Below are 14,012 nucleotides of genomic sequence, written 5' to 3' on the forward strand. Positions count from 1 at the left end.
AAGGCTGCAACATTGCAAACTAAACTACATGCAGATGTGGATTAGTCTGCAAAGTAGCAAGCTCATTTAAATCATAAAAAACTGTCACGTGTACATCTTGACTCAATTAAAGTGCAAAAATAGCCAATTTTTGTGACATGTACAAGTGCCCTAAAGCTACAGTTGGCCCCTTGTTTCTTTTGCCAGTTGGGGAAGCCTAGTTAAGCTAAAGTTTTTTAACTGAAATTTAGTATTGCTAGGGTGCTTTTTTAAAGAAGCAGTTCTGCCTGTTGGAAGCCATCTGTGCACATTCAAGGACAGAATTCTGTACATATGCTTCTTCTAGATGGAAGGGTGGTTTTTAATGTTCTCCCAGTGTTCTAAGTATATCTAAGTATTACAAGTGATATCAAAAGACTGAAGTCTGATTTAAATGAGGCTGAAGAAAATTTATTCTTCTGTCTTTTAGGTTTACTTTGTTCTTTCATAAATAACGCAAAAGTGGAAAGAGAAACATCTTTAAACAGAAGACAATAAATCAAAAAGCTACAAAAATGGCAGGGGGAGAAAGAAGACAGATGTACTAAAGTTACTTTTGTTTTTTTCTTAAATGGCTAGGGTTTAAATTGACTACCATTTAAGTGTCATAGGAAAATACATATTTTTCCTGTTGTTTCTTTGCCTCACATTCTTTCTCTCTTTGCAGTTTGTCTTTCACAGTGTTTGACATGTCAGGTCAAGGCAGATACAGAAACCTATGGGAACATTACTACAAGTAAGTAAACATTATTGAGTTTAAAACATTACTGTTTATTTTAGCTAAATATATAAAAGATTTAGAGAAAAGCATAACAAGACCAAGTACCTGAAATTTAAAGTTAGACAAATTCAGGCTAGAAATAAGTTGCACAACATAACAGGGGTTGTAGCAGATTGTCTGAAATTAGACATTTAAAAAAATGAAGTCTAGATCTTTTTCTCAAAGGTGTGGTTTGAATAGGAATTAATTCAAGGAAGTGTTATAGGCTGTATTTATACAGGAAGTCAGACAAGATGATCACAATGGCCCCTTCTGATCTTATAATCTATTATGTCTGCATTATAGTAAGCAGTATCACTTGGAGATACTCAAGTAGTTTAGGTGCCAGAAGTAGTCTAGCCACGTCACCGTGAAGTTTCCACAGGGGCCAACTTTATCCTTTATTTCAGTGCAAATTGGATGTCAGTTCCCTTTACTTGCAGGGTAAATTGGCCTGTGTGCACCTTTGCTGCTGTTGGCTAGCCTGCTTCTGATATTTGAGGTACCCAAGTTTACTATAAATGAGCTATCTCTATGCTGCTCTGCTCTCTTCTGTATGGGGTATGCCCTATGAAAAGTAAAAACGGGATGTTGGTCTTAAGGTCATCTTGGATTATCAGTCCTAAAGCTAATATCAGTGGCATTGTAAGATGCTTAAATGAGACATTAAATAGCGTGATGTTATTAGTGTGATTTAGAATATTTTTTCCCAAACTACAGGTTTGAAATAATTGGCTTGGAGTCTTCCAGTACTTTATCATAGTTATAGTCTCATTAAGTGTTCTTACACTGAGACGTAAAACCTTCTTTTTCTACCTATATGTTTCTGATTAAACATAATAGTTGGTGCAGGTTTTATACTGGTTTGTTACTATAAATAATTCAAATTGCATTGCACTTACAGTGATAAAAATGGGACACTGTATGGGTGTAGAAAATAAAAAAAAAATACAGAGATTTGAGGTGATGCTAGTATGCTTGCTAGCGACTCAGTGACAGGAACATAAAAACTATACAACTTAAATATCTTGTTTAAAAGTTAGAAAACTTGAGATAGAGTTAGGAAATATTATTTCTTGGCCTTCAGTATGTGGTTGTTTTGACGCTAGGTAAACCTAAAATATATTGACTTACTGCAGCTATTTTGTAGATCAGTGTAATGTGGAGCTACACAGAATGAGGTGTCTTTATAATCAGAAACATCATCAAATTTGGTACCTTTTCTTCCATTTGGTTTGGAGAAAATCAGTGCACTTTATCAGATACTGCTGTTGGTTTTTTGGCACTTCCTATTTTATCTCTTGCTGATGGCAAAATTTGAAGCAATTTATATTTCTTTCCAGCTCCTAAACTTCTCTCTGTCCCTATTATTTATATTCTTAGGATGTCCAATAGAGAGCAAGAAAACAGTAACCTGCATTCTGTATTTTAAAGACTTACATTTTATATCTTTATTGATAGGCTTCAATAGAAACATACTTTTTTTAAAATTAGGAATTAATTCAGAGAGTTTTATCTATACACACACACACACACACACACACACACACAAATGACAGTTTGTGAAATTGTCACGCATGCGGGAGTTTCCTAAAAGTTTCAAGCATAGATTTGCAAAGGAACTTAATGGAAATTGGATGCTAGATTTCATTAATCAGTGTTTTGCAGGAGGTTCACCTTGATGTCAGTCTTGAATGCAGTGATGTATCCTAATGTGACAGGAAAGCAGATGGTGTGCAACTGGTTAGTATGGTGGTATAATGTCAGCAGTTTTCAAAAGCTATACTGCTGACTTAATGTTCCAGGCACTGCTGTGCTGCAGCATGTATACTACCCCCTGGACCTGAAGTAGCAGAGGCACCTACATGTATTGCTGCTGGTGGGCCAATTAACCCCGCTGAGCAGAAAGAACAACTGAAAAATCAACAATGCTGTTTCTGAGCAGCTATGATGACCCTCTAATGCTCTCTAATATCCAGTTTCTCTACAACCAGTGCACTGCTTTTGTCCATATGGGATGTCAGTCGAGTTAAAAATTGTTTGAAGAAAATACAGTACTATATCCTATTTAGACTTGTAAAGTTAAGCAAGACTGCTTTTTGCTATCCTTTCAGAGTTAAATATAAGGGAGGCTAATCTTAAATTGCACAGGAAGTAGGTACTTCAGAGTATTTGAAACTTGTAGTTTTTTCCTTACTTCATATACAACTGTCTCTCAAGATGTCTTCTAAACTTTTTAGGCAAACTTTGAAATCTGATTTAATAATGTACCAGTTAGTAATGTAAATCTGATTTAACAGACTCTTATTTCCTTAACTATGTACTAAAACTCTAATTTCGTATAGTCATTGCTCATAACTGTTTTAGTGGTTTTAGATTTCCTAGAACATTATACAGCATCTCTCTACAGTTTAGTCAGGTTTCATACAGTACCTTAAAAAAGAAACTGGGCAAATGTTTGCAGTTGAAATTTAGACATAGTCTCCACTATTTTTAATGATGGTGGTAGTTGGTAATGGATTGCAGTACTGTTGTTGTTTTTTTTCAATTTTCTTCTATTTATATACATTTTTCCCCTCAGCCTTTTTTGGAAAGGATGGCATATAAATCTAAATAATAATTACTTTAATGTAGAGAGGAAGAAGTAAAAAACCATTGGTAACTGACTCTTAGGGAAATGTAAAAAAATGAGAAAAAAATTGCAGTGAATTTTAACTATAATGCAAAAAGATTTTAAAGAGTTTCTTGTACAGATTTAAGTGAATTCATTAATATATGGTGTTATGTGTTTTTATTTTATTTAAATAAAGATAATTCTATATTAAATCTTAAGTCAGTAGCTGATTTTGGTCTGTGCATATTGTAATTAGTGTGGTATCACTTTCCAAAATGTGTTTACCTAATTTGAAGTAAAAGATAAGTAGGTAAAAAATTAGGTACTCAATATTCCTGGTGACTTTGCTTATGCACAAATTTTAAACTGTCTCTGGCTGAGCCAGGTTCTGGCACTCTTGAGTGGAAAGGAATGAACCCTCTTCAACAAACTTGTTCTACATAAGCAAGTAAAGTTAAACATATTTTTTCAAGGCAGTTTTCCATCTTTATGCTGGCATCCAATTTGACTGCATTGCAGTTTATGCTATGTTTCAATAGAAAACTTAAGCTTTTCTGAACGGTCCAGATAGACTGGACCTCATCTTGGTTATGACATGTTTCTGTGGCTGGAGATTATATTCTAAGCCTGTACCAAAGGCCAGTCCCAGGGCTGCTTACCGTTGCCACCTTGCCATAGTAGTGCCTTTATTGCTCATTCAGGGTTTTGCCCTGTTGTCCTACTGCTGAGCTACTAGTCTTGCAGTAGGCATTCTTATTCTATGGTCCCATGGGTGCCTACACCCATGCAGCCAGTCTAGATGCAGTCTCCCCCTCACCTGGGGATATCCCTTCTGTTGCTTCTGCCTTCAAGCAACAGGAGCCTCTGTCTCTCTGTTATTCAGCTGAAAGGTAATGGGCTGGACTCGGAGATTTGATAGTAAAAATCTTACCTTCTGTATGGAAGCAGACCGAAGGCAAATAAGCATGTATTTGTTCTTCTGAAAACCTTTTGTTAGCCTGAGAGAGCCTATAATTTGCTTTTTTGCTTTTATGTTATGCAGAGAAGGCCAGGCAATTATCTTTGTCATTGATAGCAGTGACAAATTAAGAATGGTTGTGGCCAAAGAAGAACTTGACACCCTCCTGAATCATCCAGGTAGGGAGATTTATTTTCCCTGTTGTCTCCTTGTTATGTTGTATTGTTTTATACTTAAGAAAACCCTTCTTAACATAGCATTTTGTGTTTTGATTAAATCATCTTCCATTTTAGTCACTGATAGGAACTAGAGAAAAAGTGGTAGTACTTGTTTGACAGCAGATATTTAGAACCTGGTCAGACTCCTGTTGACCTCAGTAGGTATTGGATTGGGCTTGTATTGTTCAGTGTGAAGCTGATGTATTTGTTTTGAAGAGCAATAAATCTTCATAGTTACAGAAACTTGGACTCCATAGATAGTGCTTAAAATTCTGCCGGTCTCCATTTATGGCAATTTTTTCTATTAAAACCATATATTGTTCAATGTAACCTTTTCCTGATTAGTTGACTAAGAACTTTCTGACTATGAGGGTGGTTAAACATTGGAACAGACTACCTAGATAAATTGTTCCATCCCTGGAAATTTTCATGAGCAGGTTGGACAGAAACTTTACTGGGATGTTGAGGATGATGCTGCCCTGACCAGGGGAGTGGACTAGGTGACCTCATGAGGTCCTTTCCACTCTTGCTTTCCTGTGATCCTATAAACATCTGTGCCAGACCTTAGAGATCTTGTTTTGGTCTCTGAGGAGAAAAAAAAGGAAAGCACTTATATAACTGCAGCTAGATGTAACCTCCACTAATGACGCCATACTTTTAGTAGTCCATGCGGGGTTTATGCTGGATGGGTAGAGGGGGAAAATTGTGATTATTTGTAAGGTTACACTTTGAAATAGGCATTAAGTTTGTGTTTCCCAGTATATTTTCCCAGATGTGCTGCTATTAAGTTATGTGTTGTGTTAATGCTGTGTTCTTTGAAACAAAAGTAGCTGTGTTTCTTTTAGAAATTAAAGCATATATAGAAATACAAATTATAATTCGGTAATACATAATACAAATAGTAGGTATTTTCTTTATCTCTATTCTCAACTGTATTTTAATCACTTAATGATTCATTTCATCATTTAATTCATTTATTCATTTAAACATTCTTCAGCAGTTAGAATGCGTGATATTCTCTAAAGGTTATTATCTTGCATAGATATCCACTCTTGGGTCACTTGCCCTCCAAAACATGCTTCTACAATACCTTCAAGTTTTTACAAATTTCAGGGTCCTTATCCAAAAGTCAGTCTATAAGGAGGAGCAAGAAGGAAATACTGCTGCTTCCAAATATAACAGAAAAGGTGTAATCAACTGGTAGCTCCAATATTTAGATATTTGGGGAAGACTTTGTAGCAGCATTAAAATAAAAACTAGTACTGTAGAATATAAGCAAAGGTTACAAAACCATTTCAAACCCTGTTTTTCTCATATTCATAACTTTCTGAAAAATCACCCCAGGCTGACATTTTCTGTTTGTTCTTTGACAAAAGTAGAAAGACTGAAAAAAATTCTTCAAACATCTAAATTCTGCGCAAAATAGAAAAACACTTCTTCCATTAAAAAAAAAAAAAGATACCCTCCCCCCCCCCGTTGACTTCACATGACTTAAATAGCTGAATTCTTAAAACTTGGTATATAAATACTTCCACAATGAAAGCATCCGTAACCAACTTTGGGGGAAAAAAATAACTGGCTATTGATACCTACTCTGTGTGTGTGGTAGAAAATAGTATTAAATTGCAGGTGTACTTCTTTCATTTTTGAGTACAAATTAAGAGATAAAAAACTGAAAGCAGCAAGCTGTTCTAAAATTCCTGTAGTCATGTTATCGCTTGGCCATTTTGTTTGCATGTAGTATACTAATACCTATATTTCTTTAATGTATCCATGGAGTGCTATACATGGACAGTATGAATAACTTTATATTGCTATAGGAATTTTAGCTTTTGCAGTTCTTGACTGTTTAACTGAAAATAAAAAATTATTTTAATTAAGTTTGTAGGTAGAGCACATCAGAGGAAAATATAGGTCTCAAATATACACTTTTAATAGGTGTTAGCTTTTCAATGACCCTGTGATTTCTGAATGTGAGAAGTGGTGAGGGAATGTAGTCTTCAGCCGCTACAAAGAAAGGTTACAGAGTTAGCATGAATTTGGGTTTCCCTCTTATTTAAACCTATTTCAGAATTAGAGACTGGCTTGTCAGCAAAAGAGACTGTTACATTTTAAGTGACTGTTTTAATGGATAAAGCACTGATCATTCCTCTGATGTGGTCACTTCTTTGAAAAACTCAAATCTTAATGTTCGTTTCTCCCATCCTGGGATTTTAAGGATAAACTATACTGTTCATTATAATTTCTGTTGCTGAAGAAAAGTAGCTTTTCTTTATCAAGATACATTCAGATGTAGACTTCATTAGTTCATTCTTTTCCCTGGCGTGACAAGAGGCATCCTGTTCCTAGACTCACTAGTATCCATTTGTTTTAGTAGTTTTATCAGTTAGGCCCTTAAAACAGACAAGATTAATGATGCACCTTTTTTAATTATGATGCACCTTTTTTAATTAGTGAGACTTACTTAGTAATCACAAGTAATCAGAGAGTTTGGACATTTTAATGGATGCAGTGCATAGTCTTACTAGTTTGCATCTATCTCTCCACTTGTTGGTATATGTAAGCATGCCCAGAACTCTCAAAGTAGACTATCAGTGCACCAAGCGTCTTCTGTTTAGTCTACTGGTTCCTGCTGCTAGCTGAGAAGAACTAACAGAAAAAAGGTCTTTGTTCAAACAGAGGAGGGATGTGAAGGGTACCTGGAGACTGTATTTTTACTATTTTATATGCTGTAGAGAAAGTAATGGGCATTCTCCAGGAAAATTGAGTATAGCTTACCCTATCCTAACTCATGTAAAGTTGCGGGCTGTGTGAACTCTATTCAGTTTTTGTGGCTTTTTATATACCTAGTCCATCACTAAAAAGTGACGGTGTGGTGTTTGGAAGCTCTGATTTGAAACGCATCTATTCTGTGCTTCATCAAGAATTTGTCTGCAGCCTTAAATATATGTGTGAATTGGGGAGGGTTCCAAAACTTACTAGAAAGTTGTGGGGGTTTAGGTTGTAGCCGTGTTGGTCTAAGGACATAGGCAGACAAGGTTCCTTGGGTGAATTTGATATCTTTTATTAGACCAACCCAAATGGTTGAAGAATAGTTATTAAGCAAGCTTTCGGGTTCAAAAACCCTTCGTCAGGCTAAGGAAGCTGCAGCAGTTGCTGTGTGCTCTTCCTGGATGGAATGAAAAGTAAACAAGCCACGGGCTGGGCTGGGCTGGGCTGGGCTGGGCTGGGCTGGGCTGGGCTGGGCAGTCAGTTGCCAGGCAGATTGTAATGTATCAAATATCCAATGTCTGTTTAGTCCATGATCTCTAGTATCCAGCAGGTTGATGAAATGGAGCTCATAGGCTCATCTCTGGGAAGTGTTGTATAAGTTTCCCTTGAGGATCAGGACTGAGAGATTGGAGAGAGAGTGGCTCTCCTGTGAGAAATGTGCCCCCACCGGTAATTGGGTGTTTCTGTCTTTGATGGATTTCCGGTGTGCGTTCATTCTGGTGCGCAGTTGTTTTCTGGTCTCTCCTACATATCTTCCATCAGGGCATTTGGTACATTGGATGAGGTATACTACATTCTTGGAGGTGCAGCTGTAAGATCCTGGGATGCTGATGGCTCTGTTGTGGGGTGTAGTAATAGTGGAGGTGGTGGAGATGTGGGGGCAGGTTTTGCATTTCTTGTCATGGCACGGTCTGGATCCTTTTGGTGTGTTCTGGGCTTGTGGAAGTTTGCTTCTGGTGATGAGGTTGGCGAGGTTTGGTGCTTGTCTGAAGGCTAGGATGGGTGGCTCTGGGAAGATCTTTTTAAGAATAGGGTCTTTTTCTAATATGGGTTGCAATTTTTTGAGGATTTTCCGTACAGGTTCAAGGGATGGGTGATAGGTCATAACCAGCGATGTGCGATTTGTGGGTGGTTTTTTTCTGTACTGCAGCAGTTCTTCACGTGGTATCCAGGTGGCTCTTTCAAACGTGCGATCTACCTCTCTGGAGGAGTGTCCTTGCTGGGTGAAAGCCTTTTTAAGATTGGTGAGGTGACAATCCCAGGTGTTCTCTTCAGTACAGATGCGGTGGTATCTGAGGGGTTGGCTGTATATCACAGCTTTTTTGGTGTGTTTCGGGTGATTGCTGGTTCTGTGCAGATATGTATGTTGGTCTGTGGGTTTCTTGTATACTGTGGTCTGTATTTTACCCTTCTGGATACTGATCCTTGTGTCTAAAAAGGGGATGTTGGTGTTGGAGTATTCTAAAGAAAGTCAGATGGAGAGATGGTGACTGTTGAATTTCTGGTGGAACTCAATCAGAGATTCCAGGTTCTCACTCCAAATGATGAAGATGTCATCGATATATCATAAGTACAGCAAGGGTTTGATGGTGCAGTTCTTGAGGAAGTCTTCTTCCAGGTGGCTCATAAAAAGGTTGGCATACTGTGGGGCCATTTTAGTGCCTATAGCTGTTCCCATCATCTGGAGGAAGTGTTGATTATTAAAAGTGAAATTGTTGTGTGTGAGGATGAAGTGTATAAGCTCAGTGATATCTTTGGGTCTGTATTCTGGGTTGTAATCTTGTTCCTGTAGATATGTAAGGCAGGCATGGATGCCATCCTGGTGTGGGATGTTGGTGTATAGGCTGGTAACGTCCATGGTGGCTAGGAGTGTGTTGCTGGGAAGGTGGTCTGTCTATGTTATTAAGTTTCCGTAGCAAGTCTGTGGTGTCTTGGACAAAACTTGCTCTGTGGGTGACAAGCGGTTTTAGGATGGATTCAACAAAACCTGATATTTCCTCAGTTAGGGTCCCATGGTTGGATATGATAGGTCTGCCAGGGTTCCCTTGTTTGTGGATTTTAGGAAGCATGTAAAAAGTCCCTGGGTTAGGTAGCTGGGGGATCAAGGTCTGTAGTTTTTCTTGTAATCTTGGTGGAAATGATTTGATGGTATTGTTGAGTTTTTTGGTGAAAAGGGGAGTAGGATCTTCTTGTAGTTCTTTGTAGTAGGTGGTGTCAGAGAGCTGTCTGTTGGCTTCCTTAATGTAATCCTCACGGTTTAGGATGACTATGGCTCCTCCTTTATCTGCTGGTTTTATTACTATTTGGTGGTTAGATCTTAGAGATTCTATGGCCTTTTTCTCTGGTAGAGAGAGGTTGTTGTGGTGGCGCGTGTTGCTGATTATTTCATTGTTCATTCTTTCCCTGAAGTAGTCAATGTAGCGGTCAAGGTTAGGGTTTCGTCCACTGCGAGGAGAGACCAGACAACAACTGCGCACCAGAATGAACGCACACCAGAAATCCATCAAAGACAGAAACACCCAATTACCGGTGGGGGCACATTTCTCACAGGAGGGCCACTCTCTCTCCAATCTCTCAGTCCTGATCCTCAAGGGAAACTTACACAACACTTCCCAGAGACGAGCCTATGAGCTCCATTTCATCAACCTGCTGGATACTAGAGATCAGGGACTAAACATAGACATTGGATATTTGATACATTACAATCTGCCTGGCAACTGACTCCCCAGCCCAGCCCCTGGCTTCTTTACTTTTCATTCCATCCAGGAAGAGCACGCAGCAACTGCTGCAGCTTCCTTAGCCTGACGAAGGGTTTTTGAACCCGAAAGCTTGCTTAATAACTATTCTCCAACCATTTGGGTTGGTCTAATAAAAGATATCAAATTCACCCAAGGAACCTTGTCTGCCTAGAAAGTTGTGAGCGTTCCTGAAGCATGCACCTGAGGCCACATGACCCAAGAGTGTGCATGTTGGTAGGATACAACCTTCAAAGAACCCCAATTACAAGGTAAGCAATGTATCTGTTTTATTGTTTACATTTCATTAATTGTAGAGATTGAGTCTTACAAAATGTCATGGTATTCCACTTTTCTTTGTGTCTAGATATTAAGCATCGTCGAATACCTATTCTGTTCTTTGCCAACAAAATGGACCTCAGGGATGCAGTATCATCTGTGAAAGTCTCACAGTTGTTATCATTAGAAAACATCAAAGATAAACCCTGGCATATCTGGTAAATACTATTATTCCCCCCTTTTTGTTATTTCCACAGATTCTCCTGCTCACATTTAGCTATTTCGTGGCTTTATTATATGCATGAGAATGAGCTTGATAGAATGCTGTATTTTGTCATGTATTTGCTAGTAGTTACAGGCAGAAGGCAGAGCAGGGTGACACCTTAGAGACTAACTAGTTCAGAGAAGCATGAAGTTTGTAGGCAACAACCTACCGTGTCAGATGCTGATAGTTACAGGTGTTCTTGTATGATGCTTGCTCAGCAAAAAAATAATTTGTAAAATACCAAGTTTGTCTTGAAAATTGTCACCAGAAATCTATTAACCAAAGATTGGGGGTAGAGGAGAGAAGGTTACTACAAGCAAGGTTTAGGGGCCACATCCTAATCAGAACAGCTCTAATCACTATTGCTGGGATATGGAATAGTGGTGGGATTCACATTGTTGTCCCCAAAGGACAGTGGGTACGTGCCCGGTGCACTTCTGCCAATAAACACACAGGGGTGGAGGATCCAACTTAAACTTTATTTCTGCTCAGAAAGCGGTGCTTGGCAATCGTTCGCAAAGCAAGCACACCCCCCCCTTCCCCCCCCAAGTGGGCATCAGCCTTATATAGCTACGTGACAGGTTGAATTTGCTGATGTGGTAAATTGTGCAGCAAGCCCAGCAAGTAACCCCCCTTCCAACCCCCCACCAGGGACCTCGCTGATATAGCCTTTCCTTCTAGCAAGGCCAGCAATTAAGCAACTAGGCAACAAGCGATCTCCCCCAGCCTAAACAACCTACTCTGTGCCCTTGGTTAGATAAAATACTTTTTCAAAACATACAAAGCTGTTCCCAAAGTATAAAAAAACATATAAAAGTTTCAAGGGTACTCATCAACATCACTGATGATATTATGCCTGGGATTCAGGACATTGACAGCAAAACTGATTAGAATATTATTTAATTATACTCTGTGGGTACTTTTGCAGACTGCTGATATCAGAAAAGAAAGTGGACCGTTTGTGTGTAGGTTAAAGTGCATAACATTGCATCAGTTCATTTTCTGGAAGTTTTCTTTTTAGTAAGAGCTAGGAACTTTTCTTTAAATAAAGGCTTAAATTATTTAGAAAATGATCATCTTAACCTTTTTTTAACCAAGAATAGTTTCCCATTTGTTCATAGCAGTTATAAGAGATGGGTATTGAACTTGGTATTCACTGAACCTAACCTTCAGTTAAATCCATGAGAGTTTCAAGAGGTACCACCATTTCTTCCACTCTACCAAAAGTTTCACACTATAAATAAGTAGTATAACAAAAACAGTTCAAAGAACATATTTTCAGATTATTTATTTTAAAATTCTACAGTATTTTTAAGTTTAGCCATGAGCACATTCAGTTACTCAGTTTTGGTTCACTATGTTATATAATATCTGGAGAGGTTTTTGGAAAGGACAAAAGTCTGATGCCCAGATCTTGTCAGAAGGAAATTAAATTGCTTTTGTTTCTCACTGTGAAACGGACAGCTATTCACTTTTTCTTGTTTCTTTTCTTTACTTTAAAGCTGCAACTTTCAGTAAATCTTCATTGTGATTTGTGTATGCTTTTTAATACTTTCTCCTCAGTACTTCACCAGAAAATAATTTTGCCTAATGAATTTAATAATTACTGTGCATATTTAAAAATATACCTCCACTTCACGTGTTGTTAGCTCTCCTCTACTTTTGAAGTTTTCATGAAATCAAAAATAATTTTGACCATTTGCCAAATTCTGCTGAAGATGGTTTTATGAATTCTGTGCTGTTATAATTTTGTGCCCCCTTTCTGATGCACTGGGTAGATGAGGAGCTACCTATGGCTCCTGGATTCTGTGGATAGTTGTATATAGTTCCAGCATAGCCCGAGTAATATATTAACCTATACACTAACCATATGGTTCCTGAGAAACCATGTGGATGCACAAACCATATAGCACGCACGACTTTTTCAACCCCAACATTTCTTCTATACTGGAGCTGCATGGGGAAATGTAACTTCATCATTTTTACAATATTTATCAGAAATGCATTAATTTATTGTCCCCTTGTCTGGAGAGGATAATATCCTAACGTACCTATCCCAGACTAGTTATTTGGCTGTAGATACCTGGTATAAGTTATCTATTTTAGATAACTCCCCTATAATAGCATCCACAGACTACCTGTGATCATATTCTGGAATAATTCCTCTGTTTTGAAGGTGGAATAGTTAAGAGGAAATTATTGAATTCTAGAACACTGTGCCTATACAGGGAAGTTAACCCAAATCTGTTTTTAAGTGTATTGTGCCTGACATTGGCTAATGCTGCTTTTAGAAGTATTCTGCTATTTATTACATAGCTTGCAAATTTTAGATGTAATGATGACTTTTATACAAACCAGTGTTTTTCAGTACTTTCCCTCTTTTTAGTGCTAGTGATGCTCTGAAAGGCGAAGGATTACAGGAAGGTGTAGATTGGCTCCAAGGTAAGTCACATTACACTGTCACTTCATCTCCTTTCCTATTAGATTTTTGTTTTCATTTTTTAAGTTTTCTTTCATTATTTCATTTGCTTTGTTTCTGTCCATTTCTGCTGTCAGATCAAATTACACAGTGAGTACCTGCTAAACTAGATATTTTCCCCTGTTTTTTTTTTTTTTTTCTTTTTTTAAGTTACCAGTTTCTTCAGTGGAATCATTGTGGTAGAGAGCTTTCCTTTTTTTAAAACAGATGTTAAATTAGAGAAAACATTTTCCTTCAAAAGAGAATTGCTAAACTTGAATGTGTACTACTGGAAATAGTATTGGATGGTTTAAAAATGTTTTCCTGACAATAATACTACAAGGTGCTCTTGAATCTTGTTTATTACACATGATAATTTAATTTATTTTCCCAATTACTTTGTTATGCTCCAACAATTCACATTTTTCTCATGTTTTAGTGTCTTGTGTTTTAAATGGTAAATAAAACAGGCTGAAAAATTTGTGAAAGACTCTTAAAAGAGTGGGAACCCATAGTGCAGAGCAATGTTATAATACTTCTGCCACTAATTATTTCCAAATTGCATCACGGTATCATTCTCTTGTTACATTACAACATTTTAGGTCAGGGCTATCCAACTGGCAACCCAGGGGCTACATGTGGCCCAAGCAGGGTTAAGTTGTGGCCCCCAGGTTCATGTCTGGCTGCTGCTCCCTCACCCCTTGTTTTGGTTGCAACAGCAGCCAGAGTCTCTGGGCTGCCCTTCCCTCCCTGAGCTTCTGCTGCCCACCACCACCCCAGGTGGCAGCACAGTACAGCATAGAAATTGGAGGGTGAGGTTAGGATTGGGTGAGTACTCAGTGCAGCAGCATTGGGTACAACTCATGTGGGCACATGGTTCACCAGGAGATGCCCATGCTGCATGCTTCCCATGTAACCTGTGGCTTGCTCTGGTG

General features: G+C 38.2%; 1 protein-coding gene across 1 annotated transcript in view; it reads left to right on the plus strand.

Moving 5' to 3' along the window:
• ARL6 (ADP ribosylation factor like GTPase 6) overlaps positions 1-14,012 on the plus strand; it is a 37,478-nt gene that overhangs the window by 15,772 nt on the left and 7,694 nt on the right. Inside the window, exons 4-7 of the mRNA XM_059720589.1 lie at positions 686-754; positions 4,435-4,529; positions 10,443-10,572; positions 13,006-13,061. Coding sequence (XP_059576572.1) covers positions 686-754; positions 4,435-4,529; positions 10,443-10,572; positions 13,006-13,061 — 350 coding nt within the window. The remainder of the gene's footprint in view (positions 1-685; positions 755-4,434; positions 4,530-10,442; positions 10,573-13,005; positions 13,062-14,012) is intronic.

Source organism: Alligator mississippiensis, chromosome 1 (genome assembly GCF_030867095.1).
Source record: "Alligator mississippiensis isolate rAllMis1 chromosome 1, rAllMis1, whole genome shotgun sequence".
Classification (NCBI taxonomy): Eukaryota; Metazoa; Chordata; order Crocodylia; family Alligatoridae; genus Alligator; species Alligator mississippiensis.